A 14,679-nucleotide genomic window follows, 5' to 3' on the forward strand; every position below is an offset into this window, starting at 1 on the left:
CTCCGGCTCCCGGCCCCTTTTCTCCGCCCTCCGTCAGAACCGATGGCAGCACCGAGCTCCTTCCCTCCGGGGGCCACAAGCTCCCCCGACATGCGGCCCCGGCCTGGCATCTCCGCGAGGGAACCATGAACAAAGCGCCTGTGGGGCTGCTGATGCTGTCCAGCTGCTTCCCAACGTGTCTGACCCGCCGTGACTCTTTTGGGGCTTTCTTGGCAAAGGGCGGCTTTTCCAGCTCATCTGACAGATGAGGAAACCGAGGCAAACAGGGTTGAAGTGACTTGCCCAGGGTCGCAGCGCTAGTAAGCGTCTGAGGCTCAGATCTCCCCGCAGACGCCGGGCCTGGGAGCGGACGCGGACGTACAGCTCCTACAGCCCAGCAGGCTCGTCTTCGTGAGCTGCTCCTGGGCGATTCCGGAGCAGAGGCGGCGCCGCTGCTTTGCTGGATCCCGAGCAGGGCCGAAGAAGGCTCTGCGAGGCCGGCGCCCGGCACAGCCAGGCTCCCTTTCTGGGGTTTCGCCTTCCGTACTTCCAAAGCCCCTAGAAGCGGCGAAGTCTGCGCCAGCCATGCTCTCCTCTGCCTCCATCTTCACTTCTTCTGAGGTTTTAGCTGCTGCTGGGGGGGGGGGGGGGGTGCACACGGAGCCAGCTGGGGGCCATAGGGCAGCTCTTGCTCCCATGAGCCTCCTCTACATGAGAATGCAGCTTCTGCCTGAGGGGGCAGAATGGGCCGGACCCCAAGGGTCATCCCATTAGATGGAGTTTGGCTGAAGGAATTTCACTTCAGAAGGGTCGTCTTCAGGACATTCCCCCACTGACCAGTGGTCAAAGGGTAGGGACAAGCCGTTGAAGAAATCAAAAGCATCCGCAATCCTAAGAAAAGAGCTCTCCATCCCTCGTGCCCATCAGTCTGGCCCACGGGAGAGCCAAGCAGGGACCACGGGTGGAGGGCAATTGGGGACGGCGTCTACCCCTTTGGTGCTGGGTCCGGACGCTGTCCTGGAAAGAGAATGAACGGGGAAGCGAGCATGGACAGAAGGACTGACAGCAGCTCTTCGTGCGGCCGCCCGTCCATCGGTGGGAGAAGGCTACGGTGGGTGAGGAGTGATGAGCAGGGCGGCTTCAGAAGTGGTGCGGTGAGAACGACCGGGCGGGGCCCAGCTCCTCAGCCAGAGCGCTGCCCGCCTCCAGAGGAAGATGAAAGCACACCCTCTTTCCCGTCAGCGGATTTAGGGTTTTACCGGGCTTGGGTGGACCAATACGCAAAAGAAAAGAAAGCCATGATGGGAAAGACTTGAGGTGAGCTTGGCCCACCTTGCAGGAGTAGCAAGGATCAGCTACAACGGCAGCCACAAGAGGAGCCCAACAAAGAAATGGGCCATGTCTTAAGACATGTAAAGGGCATGCTCAGTCAGCCAAAGGCAGATTCTGAGAGCCGATAACAAAGAATCAAACCGTGAAAGTGAACTTCTGTTCAGGGCACATTTCAAAAGTATCTGATGATAACAACTAGGATGGCACACATCGTAGGAATCCATCTTAAATGCCAAAAATAACAACAAACAAATTAATAAATCAATGTATGCAATAGGACTGCAAAAAGTATTACACATGACAAACCTCAAGACAGGTTTCATTATTATCCCTATTTTACAAATGAAGAAACTGAGGCTGAGACAAGCCAAAGTCATATCGCTCTTAAGCATCCGAGGAAGGATTCAAGCCCATAACATCCTGAGATTAAGTCCATCATTGTTCACCACACCACATTTTGGCTGAAAAGAGCTATTCACACGAAGAATACACTAAATTCTTACCTCCCTTGTTTAAAGACAATGTATTTGTAAATAAATCTATGCAGTAGATGTAGTATATAACTGAAAATTCATAATATGAATTGAGTGGTTCAAAAACAGGTTAAACCTCAAATTAAAAACAAATGCTTCTCTTCATTTAAAAATTAAAGAATACAAGAAAAGGAGAGGCTTTCCATTCATGTGCTTTAACACAGACAGACACAGACCAAAAACAGACCACAGAACTCCAAATTCTGCCTTGTGCTTAATATAATACAATCGGATTGCTCATCATTTGAAGGTCTGTCTAGTACACTCCTAAGAGGCAATGCCTTCAATTTCCCAATAGAGAAGGCAATTTATTACAGACTTGAAATCCATTTCTTCAAGGAAAAGAAAGCGAGTGGGTACTTGCAACATACATATCCAAATCAATTATCTATTTTCCTGTTAGAAAGCTAATGTAGGATTTTCATTTGTCTTAGCAAAACTTCTTAAAAATCAGGCCATCCTTAAGATGAAAGCTTCCTCTCTGTGCTGAAAGACTCCAGGAGATAAGGTCTGATTTTGTCAGTAGTCAAATGTTAGTCTCTTGCCATTAAGACTTCCTTTCTACTTCTAATATATTTATGGTTTTATTTGGGGGTTTTAGTTTTGTATGAATGTGCTCTTACAATAACCAACATGGAAGTGTATTTTGAGTGATAATACAAATAAAATCGATAAAAGAAAAAAAACCAGTCATGATGCACAAAACATTACTAACTATGAACATGTCAGATCATAACTTTTCTATACTTTAGCTTCTGTGAAATGGAGATAAAACGGCAGTTATAATTCCTATAGAAGAATGAAATAATTAAATTTCTAAGTTGGTAGTTTGCTTCAAAGATAAGAATGTGCTGAGGGCTCAGAGTTCAAATAAAACTTCAAAATGGAAGACATGGAAAACAAATGGAATGATCCAGAAAAAATAATGGAAGAGACACAAAATAATTCTTATGAGGTAATGGGAAAAAGAACTGGGAACAATAATTATAGGCTCTAATATTTATTGATCAAATTTTATCAAAGCAATGGTTAAGTAAAGAAAGTATGACAGTGAAGTGTTCATTTTCCAGCTCAATGACTAAAGGAGAATTCATAACCAAACAAGGGAGAGAAGCAATCACAAAAGACAAAATAGATAATTTCTATTACAAGAAAAAAAACTAAGCTTTTGTTGTTGTTTTTTTTTTAAGTCTTACCTTCTGTCTTGGAATCAATACTGTGTATTGGCTCTAAGACAGAAGAGTGAAAATGGCTAGGCAATGGATGTTAAGTGACTTGCCCAGGGTCACACAGCTAGGGAGGTGTCCAAGGTCACATTTGAACCAAGGACTCTGGGTCTAACTCTCAATCCACTGAACCATCTAGCTGCCCCCAAACCAAGCCTTTGTATGAATAAAATAAATAGAGCTAAAATAAGGGGGAAATGATGAAATGGGAGAGAATCTTTGCAACAAATATCACTAATGAAATCTTATCTATCCAAGATAAATAAGGAACTGACACAAAGTTACAATCATTCTCCAATCAACATACAAAGAATGAATAGGTACAAAATGCAAACCATGCATAACCATATAAAAAATGCTCCAGATCAGTAGTTAAAAGAGAAATGCACAATGAGCAAGCTGAAGGGGACAGCAATGACAAATGCAGCAGTGAGGTCAGGTGGGACGGCACCTAAGAAAAGGCCAAAGCTCTGGAAAGAAAGCAATCACTGACAACTACAACAAGAGCAATCTCTCTTGAGTGATGAGGTCAACAAACAGCCTGTTGATGAGTGAGAGAAGTAAGGGCAATGAGGATCGATAGCTTTTTTCTGGAGTATGGATGAGAAGAAAGGGAGGATTGATATTGGAGGAGAGTTTTCAGGGATGGTGGAGCCGGGGAAAGGTTTTCTAAGGGTGGGGAGATTTGGGCACATTTGAAGGCAATGAAGGAAGAGTCAGTAGATACAGGGAGGATGAAGCCTGGGGGGGAGCTTCCTGATGCCATCCGTTGGAGAATCCAAGATATGGAGTCAAGGGCACCAGTAGGAAGGCTCAGCAAGGAAAAGTCTTGCTTTCTTAGGTAGATTCCAAGTGGTTTTGAGAAGGGGAAAGAGGGAAATAATGGTGAACAGCCTCAATTTTCTCAGTAAGGTTAAGAGGCAAATCCTTTGCCTAAGGTGGGGGTCAGCAGGGTGGGGGGGTGGGGGAGAAGACTGAAGAAAGAAGAGTATTCAAATAACAATGATAACCACTTTTTTCTGCAAAAGCATTGAATGTATTTTTTTTTTTAAGGAAACCTGTATTCTAGAGGTTTGCCTCAAGATAATTACAGGAGGATATTCCCCATTTATACCACATCATTCCTGAATAGTTACAATATAAATCTCACCAAGAAAAATAACCATCTTATTCTTTAGTAGAGACACACAGGTGCTCTATTGTCGGATTTGTACTTGATAGTAAATGTGAAGATATAAAAGAAAGTATGTGTCCATTTATTTCTTTCATTTAATGTCTTGGAATATCTGAAGCAAAGAAAGATGCAGACACCTTTCCTACAGTACCGTGAAAATCAATCCATACACAAAAACATAGAGGAGTCAAGCTCAATTTTCAGACCTGTAGCCAAAGCAACTGTTCAGATTTATGAAAAAGAAAGGTTCCCAATTACAAAATACCCTGGTACTATGCACACTAACTTGGGTTTTTCCAACAAAAGGAAATATTCTCCTCCTCTACAATTAGGTGACTCATATTTGGTAAGCTACAAACACTGTCTAGGAGTTGTCAGATTCCCAAAACAAAAGCTATGATCATAGTTTTTCTTCAGTAATGTAAAAACATTGATTTTAGAATGATACAGTAGGCATTATTTGATCTATTTAAATAGAAAAAGTATTACCTCCATAGAGATTCGTCTGTGTATCCTGTTTCTGAGACAAACACCTGTGGGAGACTGGACTTCATCTGATGAGGTTCCAGAAGCTTGATCACTTTCACCATCTGATCCCATTTTTAAATTTTCATGAACAATATCTGAATCATAAAAAAATCATATTATTTTCTTTGAATGAATGGAACAAACTCTTGAGACATGTTTTCAAATACTGTAGAAGTTATCATTTAACTTGAGCTAAATTGCAGAAATTATGCAATGATTTTTTTAAATTCTAAGAACCAAGCATCCCAGTATAGATATTTCATTAACTGAATACCAAAACAACATCATTCCTCAAAGTAATTCTAGTCAATAGTTTAGGATTGGGAGGTCTATGTATGTATGTAGGTATGTATGTATGTATGTATGTGTGTATGTATGCTTAAGAGATAATGAACACCTTACCTTAATATGATGCAAAATAAAATTTGAAAAAAAAATGTGTACATGTCCTCCAACCCTTGCACACATCAATCACCTTGTGCTTTATCTGTCAATAGCAGAGTCACCTGCCTCAATTAGTTTAAATTCAACTCGGACTAAATCAAGACACTGAAGTAAACCATTGCCCTGCTCTGATCCTTTTCCATGCCAGACCTTTTGGGATGTTCTACATCTGCCAATTTGACTTCTCCTTCACTCAACACCCCCCACCCAAAGCTTTCCTCCCTGACAGTTGTCTGTAAGGTGACTCCTGAACTCAACAACCTCAAGAGTGCTTCCTCAGTTCTCCTTAACTACAATTCTCAAAGGCTGCACTTAGCACTCTTGAAATTCTTCAGTTTCTGACCAATCCTTTCATTTTTCAGACTGACTTCTTGAACCAGAACTACATGTGCCCACAAAGCTCTACCCTCTGCCCTGTTCTTTTCTTTTTTAAACTCTTAGCTTCCATCTTAGAGTCAAGATTAAATATCATTTCCAAGGCAGAGAAGTGGTAAGAGCTAGGCAATGGAGGTTAAGTGACTTGTCCAGGGTCAGCAGCCAGAAAGTGCCTGAAGTCACACTTGAACCCTGGATGTCCCATCTTTAGATCTAGTTCTCTGAACCCCCTAGCTGCCCCTTACTCTACTTGTTTCTCTCTGTAGATTCATTCTGCATTCAGTGGCTTGAGGAGCCTGTCACTTGGACACCAATTATCATCTCAATACGAGGTTTATTAAATTTCCAGCCCCGTCTCTTCAACACATAATCCTATATTTCCAACCGTTTTGTTTCTATTTTCTAAGTTTATTAAGTCAGCTCTGATAGTCAACATCTTTTAGTCTTTACAAAAAATGATGAGTGACATATTAAAACATTCCACACATTTTGACCCAAAGAGAAGATGAAAATACACTGCTCTCTATTGTTCATAACAGGCCACACTGGGTTGGAGGCTATAGATCATTGCTCAGAAAAAACTAAAGTAGGAATATACATGTTAATGACCCAATGCTGGACAGTTCATCATTCCACTTAAGAAGTCTCTGGCTCAAGAAAAAATTATATAGATACTAAATTGTTTTAAGTGACAATCATTCTAATTCTGTTCTAATACTGACGTGTCCAAAGCAAATGTATCAATTCATAAGCTGGAGACTATTGAGGAAAGTCACTTCCTAGCTGTGTTGTACCTTCTATTTACTTTAGTCAGATATAAAAATAAACCTTTTTTAACAGTTTAAAAAGCAAACATGTAAATGTACACACCCAGAAGTGTATATAAGTCAATAAAAATTTAGAATGCTACCACCTGCCTCAGTCATCTCCTAACCGTCTTCTTCTAGTCACTCAGTCTCTCACAGCACTGTCAGACATCCTTTATTATACATAGATCTGGTCATGGCACTTTGTATCCATAGCTCCCCATTACCCAAATCACAACCGTGCCTCACACCAAAGGATTTTCACAGTCTGCTGCCAGACTATTTTCAAGTTTCATACAACCTTTCAAGTATTGTACGTTCCAGCCAAATTAGATCCTGACTATTCCTTTACCTTTCCTGGGCTCATGCCTTTCTCTCTTTGCCTCCTATGACTAGGATGTCCTCTTTTCCCCTCGTGCTAAGCCCCGATGAGGGTTTCTCTGCCATTTCTGTCACAAATGACCGTTCTGACTGTGACTCAGAGACATGTCTCTGAAGCATCTCAGAGAACATCCTTAGCATGCACTGTAGACATCTGTATGAGTGTCTCCTTCCTCGTACACCATTAGAGTGATCTAAACTTGAACCTTTTCTAGTACCTACCATGCTTTTTAATACTACACATACTTCATAGACTTGCTGTCTTGATCTCAACATAGAAATTTATTGTGAGATTTATTCCAAAAATTGTGATGTTATCCATAAAAAATGAAATTTTAAACTATATCATTCCCCTCCTAATTTGTATATGTAAGAAGCATTCACCAATTAAAAATCATATGAGATGGTGTTGCTAATGTTTATGTCTGTGATCCTTTTCCCACTTTTCACATCAATGAACGTTTTCATGAAGTTTTCCTCTAAGACTGTCTAACCAAACTTCATTTAATTTTTTATATTAGCTAACAGAACTAACATTGCAATTAGTGGTAACATTCTGTTTCTTATTTTCCTAGAAAATATGAATACAAGGCTTGGGCAAGTTAATAAAATATTTTTTGCAGATAAAACACTTTAATTCAGTGAAAGCCTCAATAAGATGATCATATTAGCATCTTGGATTTTTTTTCAATATGTAGTATTAAAAAAATATAAAAAAGTAGTAGCAGCTCACATTGACATAGTGAATAGATCCTGCCCTGAAGACAGGAAAATGTGGGTTCAAGTTCTCTCATGAATACAGAATAGCTGGGACCTAGGCACAACCCCTGAATGCTATATTGAGTGCCCCATAGCAGATTGGAACATCTGTATTCCCTCCTAGAGTCCACTACAACAATGAAATCTCTGGTCAGGCCAAAAAACCCAAATGATTTCTATAAATAGTAAAAAAAAAAATTTTTTTTAAATTTAAAAATCTTTTTAACGATAGAAATAGCAACCTGAAATTAAACACTTCTCAAAACTAAATATTAGACTGGAGTAAACAGTTGGCTTCAATTACCACCCTTTTCCAAGTTGCGAGACACAAGTTTATGATAGGAATGAGTAGAGAAGCTTACACGTCTACCATCCTTTTCTTAATTAGATTTGTTTCTATTTCAAGCTAAGCAAAAGAGTCAACAATATAAAGAATTCAATGTAGAAATTGATCTTATTAGCCAGAACACAAAATGGCTTAGAGCCAAATTTAACAGCCTATTTGATAACAACAAAAATCAGCTTTTACCCCTAAAAATTATGCAGAAATGCAGAGTGGATAAAAAGCTAAATTGTATATGTAAACTACATATGTATAAAATATACTATTCTTAGTATCTAAATATATAAAAGTGTCATATCAAAGTATGATAAAAAAAAACAAACAACCTGAGATTGAACTACTTAGGAATCCTAACCAGTGGGTTCTTCGTTTCTGACCAATGATATTACAAGTACTTTGTGTTTTCTAACTATGTCACATTCCAAAATGTGTGGAATTGATCTTAGGAAATAGCAACCTTATTCCAAAAACTCAAATGAGACTCATTTTTTCTTCTCTTTGTTTCCATAGCCTATCTTAATACCAGTAATGAATGTCCCAAACTTATTTTGAACCCAGGAATTGGAAGCTACATATCTGATCAGAACAAATAATATTTATCATTAAGGAATGGAGCCATTCCACATATCAATAGCTTCCAAATAACTAATTTTAGTCCTTTAAATGGATAAAAATATAAAAATTACAGACCATTTGGTGGTCATTGAAGGTGTTTTCCCTGCATTCTCTACGTGCCCACTGTCTTCCTCTAATGCCTCCCCCAGGACTCCGGGTCTCCTGTGCTACGCCCTTGGAGCCTAGCTCTGTTAAGTCCTACTAAGAGCCAGGATGGGCTCAGAGACGACTGTTTGGCACAGCAGAGGGGCCCCGAAGGCTGGCCACCAAGTCATGTGTTTGAGGGTACGGGGGACAGTGAGATCCTCGGGGAGCAGAGGGAGGCCTTCGGAGGCTGCTGTACTATGCAGTAAAAGGAGCCTTCGGCTAGGGATGCCTTTTAAAGTGGGTTCCCTTTTCCCCTTTTGTCCTGCCTTCTTCCTCAGTCACAAGAAGCAATTACTTATAACTGTCCCTGTCCCTTCATCTGGCAAGCCGTCCCCTTCCCCAGGCTGACTTCCTGCTGCTCCTCTCTGCAAGGAGCTGGGCCGGGAGCTGGTTGAGCTGCCTGCCGGTTCTGCTTGACAAGTTCATGGAAATCAACGAGGGGAGCTGTGCGAGGTTTCAGACCACAAAGTAAAAATAAAATATCCACAATGAATTACCGAGTCTGCTTCCATTTCTGGGCATGGCCATGAAGGAGCCGAGGCTTCCCCCTATCACACTGTGCGGTCTCCGCAAGGGGGGCTTCTTGAAAGAGCCCGTGTACTGGTGGAGGAAGGAGTGCATGCTGTGCGACGCTGGAGGCCTGCCATTCTTCACAATGGGCTCTAGCATCCCCGGGGGCCAAAAATGTCATTCCATGCACATCCCAAGATCCAGGAACACGGCAGAGGAATTGGATAAGCAAACAAACAAACAAACAAAATAAAACAAAAACAAGAAAGTTACTATGCAGATCTCTGTAAATAACTCTTGTCTCCATCATGAACACACCTACATTAGGACTTCCCAGTAACAATTTCTGAGGGAGACCCTAGTAAAGCTTCATTCAGTATATGTTTCTTGTTCAAGTGAACCTGGAACATTTTGTCACATGCTTGTTAAAGCTTCCCAGAGGTTTATTTCCAGTTTTAAATTAAAGATTGTCTCAACTTTATTTTAATAAAAAAACTCTACTACATACATCTGATTTTAAAATCAACCAACACACAGCAGAGGAGCTACTCAGAGCAAAGTGGCGAGGACAGCATTTCCTGAGTCTTACAAGGGCACGCGCAGAACGGGGTTTGCTGTTCCTCCCCGCGATCTAACCGCCTCATCAGAAAGCAGCTGGCCATGGAGGGGGAGAAGACCTGTGGATGCAGCCGCGCGATCAAACCAGAAAACTAGGCAGGCACATAGCTGGGAAGCGCCAAACGCCCAGTTACTGGCTACAGATCGTCAGTTGTTCTGCATGTGAAAAGCCTTCACACATGTACACAGACACGTACACACACACACCCCGATAACAATGCCTTCAGGATTACACGTTTATAGAAAGTGCACTAAAATGCTAATATTGGAGCCAAACATATACTAGTTTGTGACCAACGACGCTCTTCGAGGAGCCGGACTGACACAACAGTGACAACGTCAACAACATGACAAAGACAACAACAGCCACCACCATGGTGCGGCTCTAGGAGCACTGCGGAGAGAGAATTGTTTAAAAACCTCAGGTTTAGGCTGAACTTTTATGTGCAAACAAATGTGCACACCACCAACATCCTTCACTGATTCCATGGACCAAACCAAGCTTTGGGAGCAAGCACGCTGGGGGTAAGAAGACGGTTTAACGGTGCCGATGTGGCTCCTGGGAAATCGAAAGTAGAAACACTGAAGTTTAAAATTCAGTCTTGTGTGAGTGGGCTGACTCGACTAGAGTGGGTGGAGCTTCTCAGCCCATGCTCAACTCTGGTCAGAACGGGGCTGGGTAGTAGGGCTGTGCAAAAAGGGGTAGGGATGCACCAAAGAAGAATTAAAAAATGTTTCTTAATGTAGCAATATTTAAAAGATAAATGAAAAGAGCTAGTTCTTCCCCAGAGGGATCTCTATTTCTAGGTGAAGATTCAGTTGAGTGACTTTTTTTAACACTTGTTTCTCAAAAATAATCTATTCTTCACAGTTAAGAAAGGTACATTTTCACCAGAGCAACATAAAAGTTCCGAGGCCCTAGTGTGACTTACTGATCAGTGTTTGTCTGGGAGGTCAGGAGTCAAATCCCTGATCTCCTTTAATTCACTCCCACAAACATGTCCAAGTGTGGGTGCAAAACAGACAACAGATCACCACAGAAGAGTAGGAAATGTTCAACAGGTGAACAGGCTGACGTGATGCCTTGGGGATAATGGGAGAAGAGGAAAAGCTGGGCACATGTAGCCCACTCATGCCCATCAACAGTGTTCCTGTGATGTAATAACAATAAAAGTCATTCTAAACATTTTAAGGTTACCAGTGTGCTTTACCTTTTGTCATCTCATTCGATCCTCACAACAACCCAGCGAGATAGGAAGTATTATTATCTGCATTTTAAAGATGAGAAAACTGAGGTCTGCAGGTTAAGTGAACTATCCAGGGGCCCATGGCAAAGTCTCAAGAACTCCACAATGCAGCACTCTATCAACTGTGTCATCTGTAGTATATTAAATTATTTAACCCCCTCAATAATTGCCAACCACCAATTATTCAATACTCAAGGGTCAAATACAATACTTTGGTATATTTGGGATACAAACACCAACAATCTCTATTCTAAAGGACTTTTAATTCTAATGAGGACGATGAAAAACATACACAAATATTTACAAATCAAATAAGCAAAGTTCTTTGTGCTGGAGATAGAAATGTTAAGCTGTAAAATCTTAAAACATATATATATGTATATATATGTGATACAAATGTTAAGCTAGAAAATGTTAAGATACTATGTTAAGTGCTGGAGATACAAAGGAAAAAAACCAGTCCCTACCGTCAAGGAGCTTATAGACGAATGGTGGAGAGAAATAAGACAATGTGCAAACAATTAAGGCTATATGGAAAACTGGTAACTTCAGGGGAAGGTACTAGCTAGCATTAAAGGGGATTGAGAAAGATTTTTTGAGAAAAGGATAATTATAACAAAATAGGATGTTGAGAAATGTACAATTGATAATCATAACTGTGAATGTGAATGGCATCAACTCACCCATTAAACAGAAAGGATAGCAGAATGATTAGAAACCGGAATTTAACAACATGTTGTTTACAAGAAAAAACCTTAAAAACAGAAAGATACCCAGAGTTAAAATAAGGAGCTAGAGCAGAATCTGTTATGCATCAATTGAAGTAAAAAAGGTAGGAAAAATAATCATGACCTCAGTCAGAGGATAATCAAAAATAGGCTTAATTGAAAAAGAAAATTGGGAAAACTAGATTTTGCTGGAAGATACCACAGACAATAATTTTACTAAACACATATGCACAAAATGGCATAGCATTGAAATTCCAGAAGGAAAAGTTAACCCAATCATAGGAGGAAATTGATAGTAAAAAACTATAATAGTAGGTGATCTCAATTTATTCCTATAAGACCTCGATAAATCTAATCATAAAAAAGTTACAGAAATTTTAGAAAAATTAGATATGGCAGGTCTCTGAAGACTACTGAATGGAAATAAAAAGGAGTATACTCTATTTCTCAGCTGGGCATTTGAAAGGCTTTTTGCATAAAATGAGATTTTAGCTGAGTCTTTAAGAAAGCCAAGGGAATCTAGGAGGTAACAATAACAAAAAGAGAATACCAGGCAAGGGGTTAATCAGAGGAAATACTTGATTCCAGAGGAACAGGAAGCCAGTAGACTTTAATGACTAACAGGAGGGAGAAGGGCAGTGGAGCACAGTTCAATCTGTACTTTAGGAATATTAACCTAATGGATAAGTGGAGAAGGGACTAGAATGGGGAAGAGTTTCAAGTCAGGGAGACTAGCCGGTAGGCATGAAATGATTGTAGCCTGCACCAGGCTGCCAGCAGTGTCACAGGAGAGAAGAGGGCACATACAGGAGATGTTACAGAGGTAGAATCAATAGGCCCTGGCATTAGATTGGATGTGGATAGGGGTGATAAGAAAGAACAGAGAATTGAGGACAACACTTAGGTTGAGAGCCTATGTGACTGGAATGATAAATAATAGGAAAGTTATGAAAAGGGGAGGGAACGGAGGGAAATATATCATATATAATATATATATATATATGTATATTATATATATGATATATATATATATGTAAGGCAGCTGGGGGGCACAGGGGATAGAGTACTGGGTCTGAAATCAGGAAGATTCATCTTCCTGAGTTCAAATCCAGCCTCAGACATTTACCAGTGCCCTATAACCTTGGGTAAGTCATTTAACTCTGTTTACCTGTTTCCTTACATGTAAAATGAGTTGGATGGAGTCATGGAGAGTCAGACATGACTGAAAATGACTGAACAAGTTAAATAAAGGACCATTTCAGAGAGGGGATAAATGGGGGAGGGAGACTAAGGAAAGGCTTCATGAAGGTGGTTCAAGGTTAAGGACTTTAAAAAGTTGAATAAAAGGATTTTTTGAGCAGGAGTGACATAGTCAGATCTGAATTTAAGGAAACTCATTCAAGAATACAGAGGATGACCCAAAGGGGGGAGGAAGGGAGAGGCGGGGAGAGAAATATGAGGCAGGGAGACCAATCAGAGGGCCAGTGCAAAAATCTAGGTAAAAGCTGATGAATTCCTGCACTCAAGTGGTATTTGTATGAGAACTGGTGAGAGCTGACAGCATTACAGACAGATGGGGTAAAAAAGAGTGACAAGTCAATGAATTAGCAAAGACATGAACCTGGAAGCTGGAAGGAAGGGGAGAGCTTTCCATAGCAATATGAAAGAGAGGGGAGAGTTTGAAGAAAAAGAAAAGTTTTAGTCTGTTTTAGTCATTTTGTGATTTTTCTTTTGGACGTTTTGAGTTTGAAATATCCCAGAAAAATCTGTAAGAAGGGTCCTACTTTTTACCATTTTACACATAATAAAACTGAGACTACAGAGAAAGAAAAAACTGACTTACCAAGGATAACAGATAAAATACCTGAGGCAGTATGCAAACCTAGATCACACTGACTCTGAGAATTTAACTCTAGCCTGAACTCCTCATTCTTTTTCTTGGTATGCTAAGATCAGTCTTGAACTTTAAGGAGTAAAATTTCATACTGAGTTTGAATATAGCCCATTCTCTGAAGTTGCACTTCAACCCCACCCCTTGACAGAATTAAGAACAAGGCCTGGGGCTTGTGTGTATAAGGGGTATTTGTGCACACTCTGGAGGGACAGCAGAAACCTCGTGGCTCCCTGGCACCCAGAAGACTGGCCGCTGATCCAGAATGAGATCAAGTCTACCAAATCAGAGAGACCCAAAAAAGTGACATCACTGGAAGATATGTTTGGGTCTGGAAAAGAAATAGGTCTCTTTTGCCCGGAACCAAGGAGAGAGAGGCTGCGAGGTAAGTGTAAGCTCAGGCAAGTGCTAAGTGCTGGCTAGCGAAGGACACTTGCAAAGGGAATGGCCAGCCATGTGTGGCTGGTGCCTTTTCTTCCTCTGACCCACTCTTTCAGTTTATCCTGTAATTATAAATTAAGATACAGTCTTCAGAGGATTTTCATCTTAACATTGCCTCTTCACAAAATAAAGAAACTTTAAGCCATATTTTCCAGAGTCGTGTAACACACGGGATAGAATTACAGAAGTCAGAAATAAAAGCAAAATCGAATGAGCAATGTAATTATAAATTACTGTCTGTCTTCCTCGATGGTGTAGCCAGCTGGTCCAACATTTACATTAAAAATAGTTGAGATGAGAAGCAATCCTTTGCTCACCACAGAGCCTAGCTTCAAAGGGGCATAGAGGTCCCGACAATTATCCCTATGGATGAAGGGGTTGTAGTGGAATGAGGGCAACTGTCTGCAGTAAGAAACAAAGTGTGAAATTATATCCTCTGACCCCCTGTCCGTGGGAGACTTGAACCTTCATCTTAGCTTGAATTTTGATTAAATGACGATGGACCATGAAAAACAGAACTTTCTGCCACTGGAACATTATATGTATGCGTGTGTGTGTGTGTGTGTGTGTGTGTGTGTGTGTGTGTGTGTGTATTTTATATT

The 14,679-nt window shown here is 40.7% G+C and overlaps 1 protein-coding gene across 5 annotated transcripts in view; it reads right to left on the reverse strand.

Annotated features, from left to right (window-relative positions):
* Positions 1-14,679, reverse strand: part of CDK17 (cyclin dependent kinase 17) — a 138,036-nt gene that overhangs the window by 50,688 nt on the left and 72,669 nt on the right. For 3 of the 5 annotated variants that reach the window (XM_001364494.4, XM_007503241.3, XM_056798671.1), the window contains exons 3-4: positions 9,140-9,304; positions 4,734-4,867 (exon numbers count right to left, since the gene is read on the reverse strand). In XM_001364494.4, coding sequence (XP_001364531.1) covers positions 4,734-4,867; positions 9,140-9,304 — 299 coding nt within the window. The remainder of the gene's footprint in view (positions 1-4,733; positions 4,868-9,139; positions 9,305-14,679) is intronic. The other 2 variants (XM_016425732.2, XM_016425733.2) reach the window with 1 other exon arrangement.

This window comes from Monodelphis domestica, chromosome 5 (genome assembly GCF_027887165.1).
Source record: "Monodelphis domestica isolate mMonDom1 chromosome 5, mMonDom1.pri, whole genome shotgun sequence".
Taxonomy (NCBI): Eukaryota; Metazoa; Chordata; class Mammalia; order Didelphimorphia; family Didelphidae; genus Monodelphis; species Monodelphis domestica.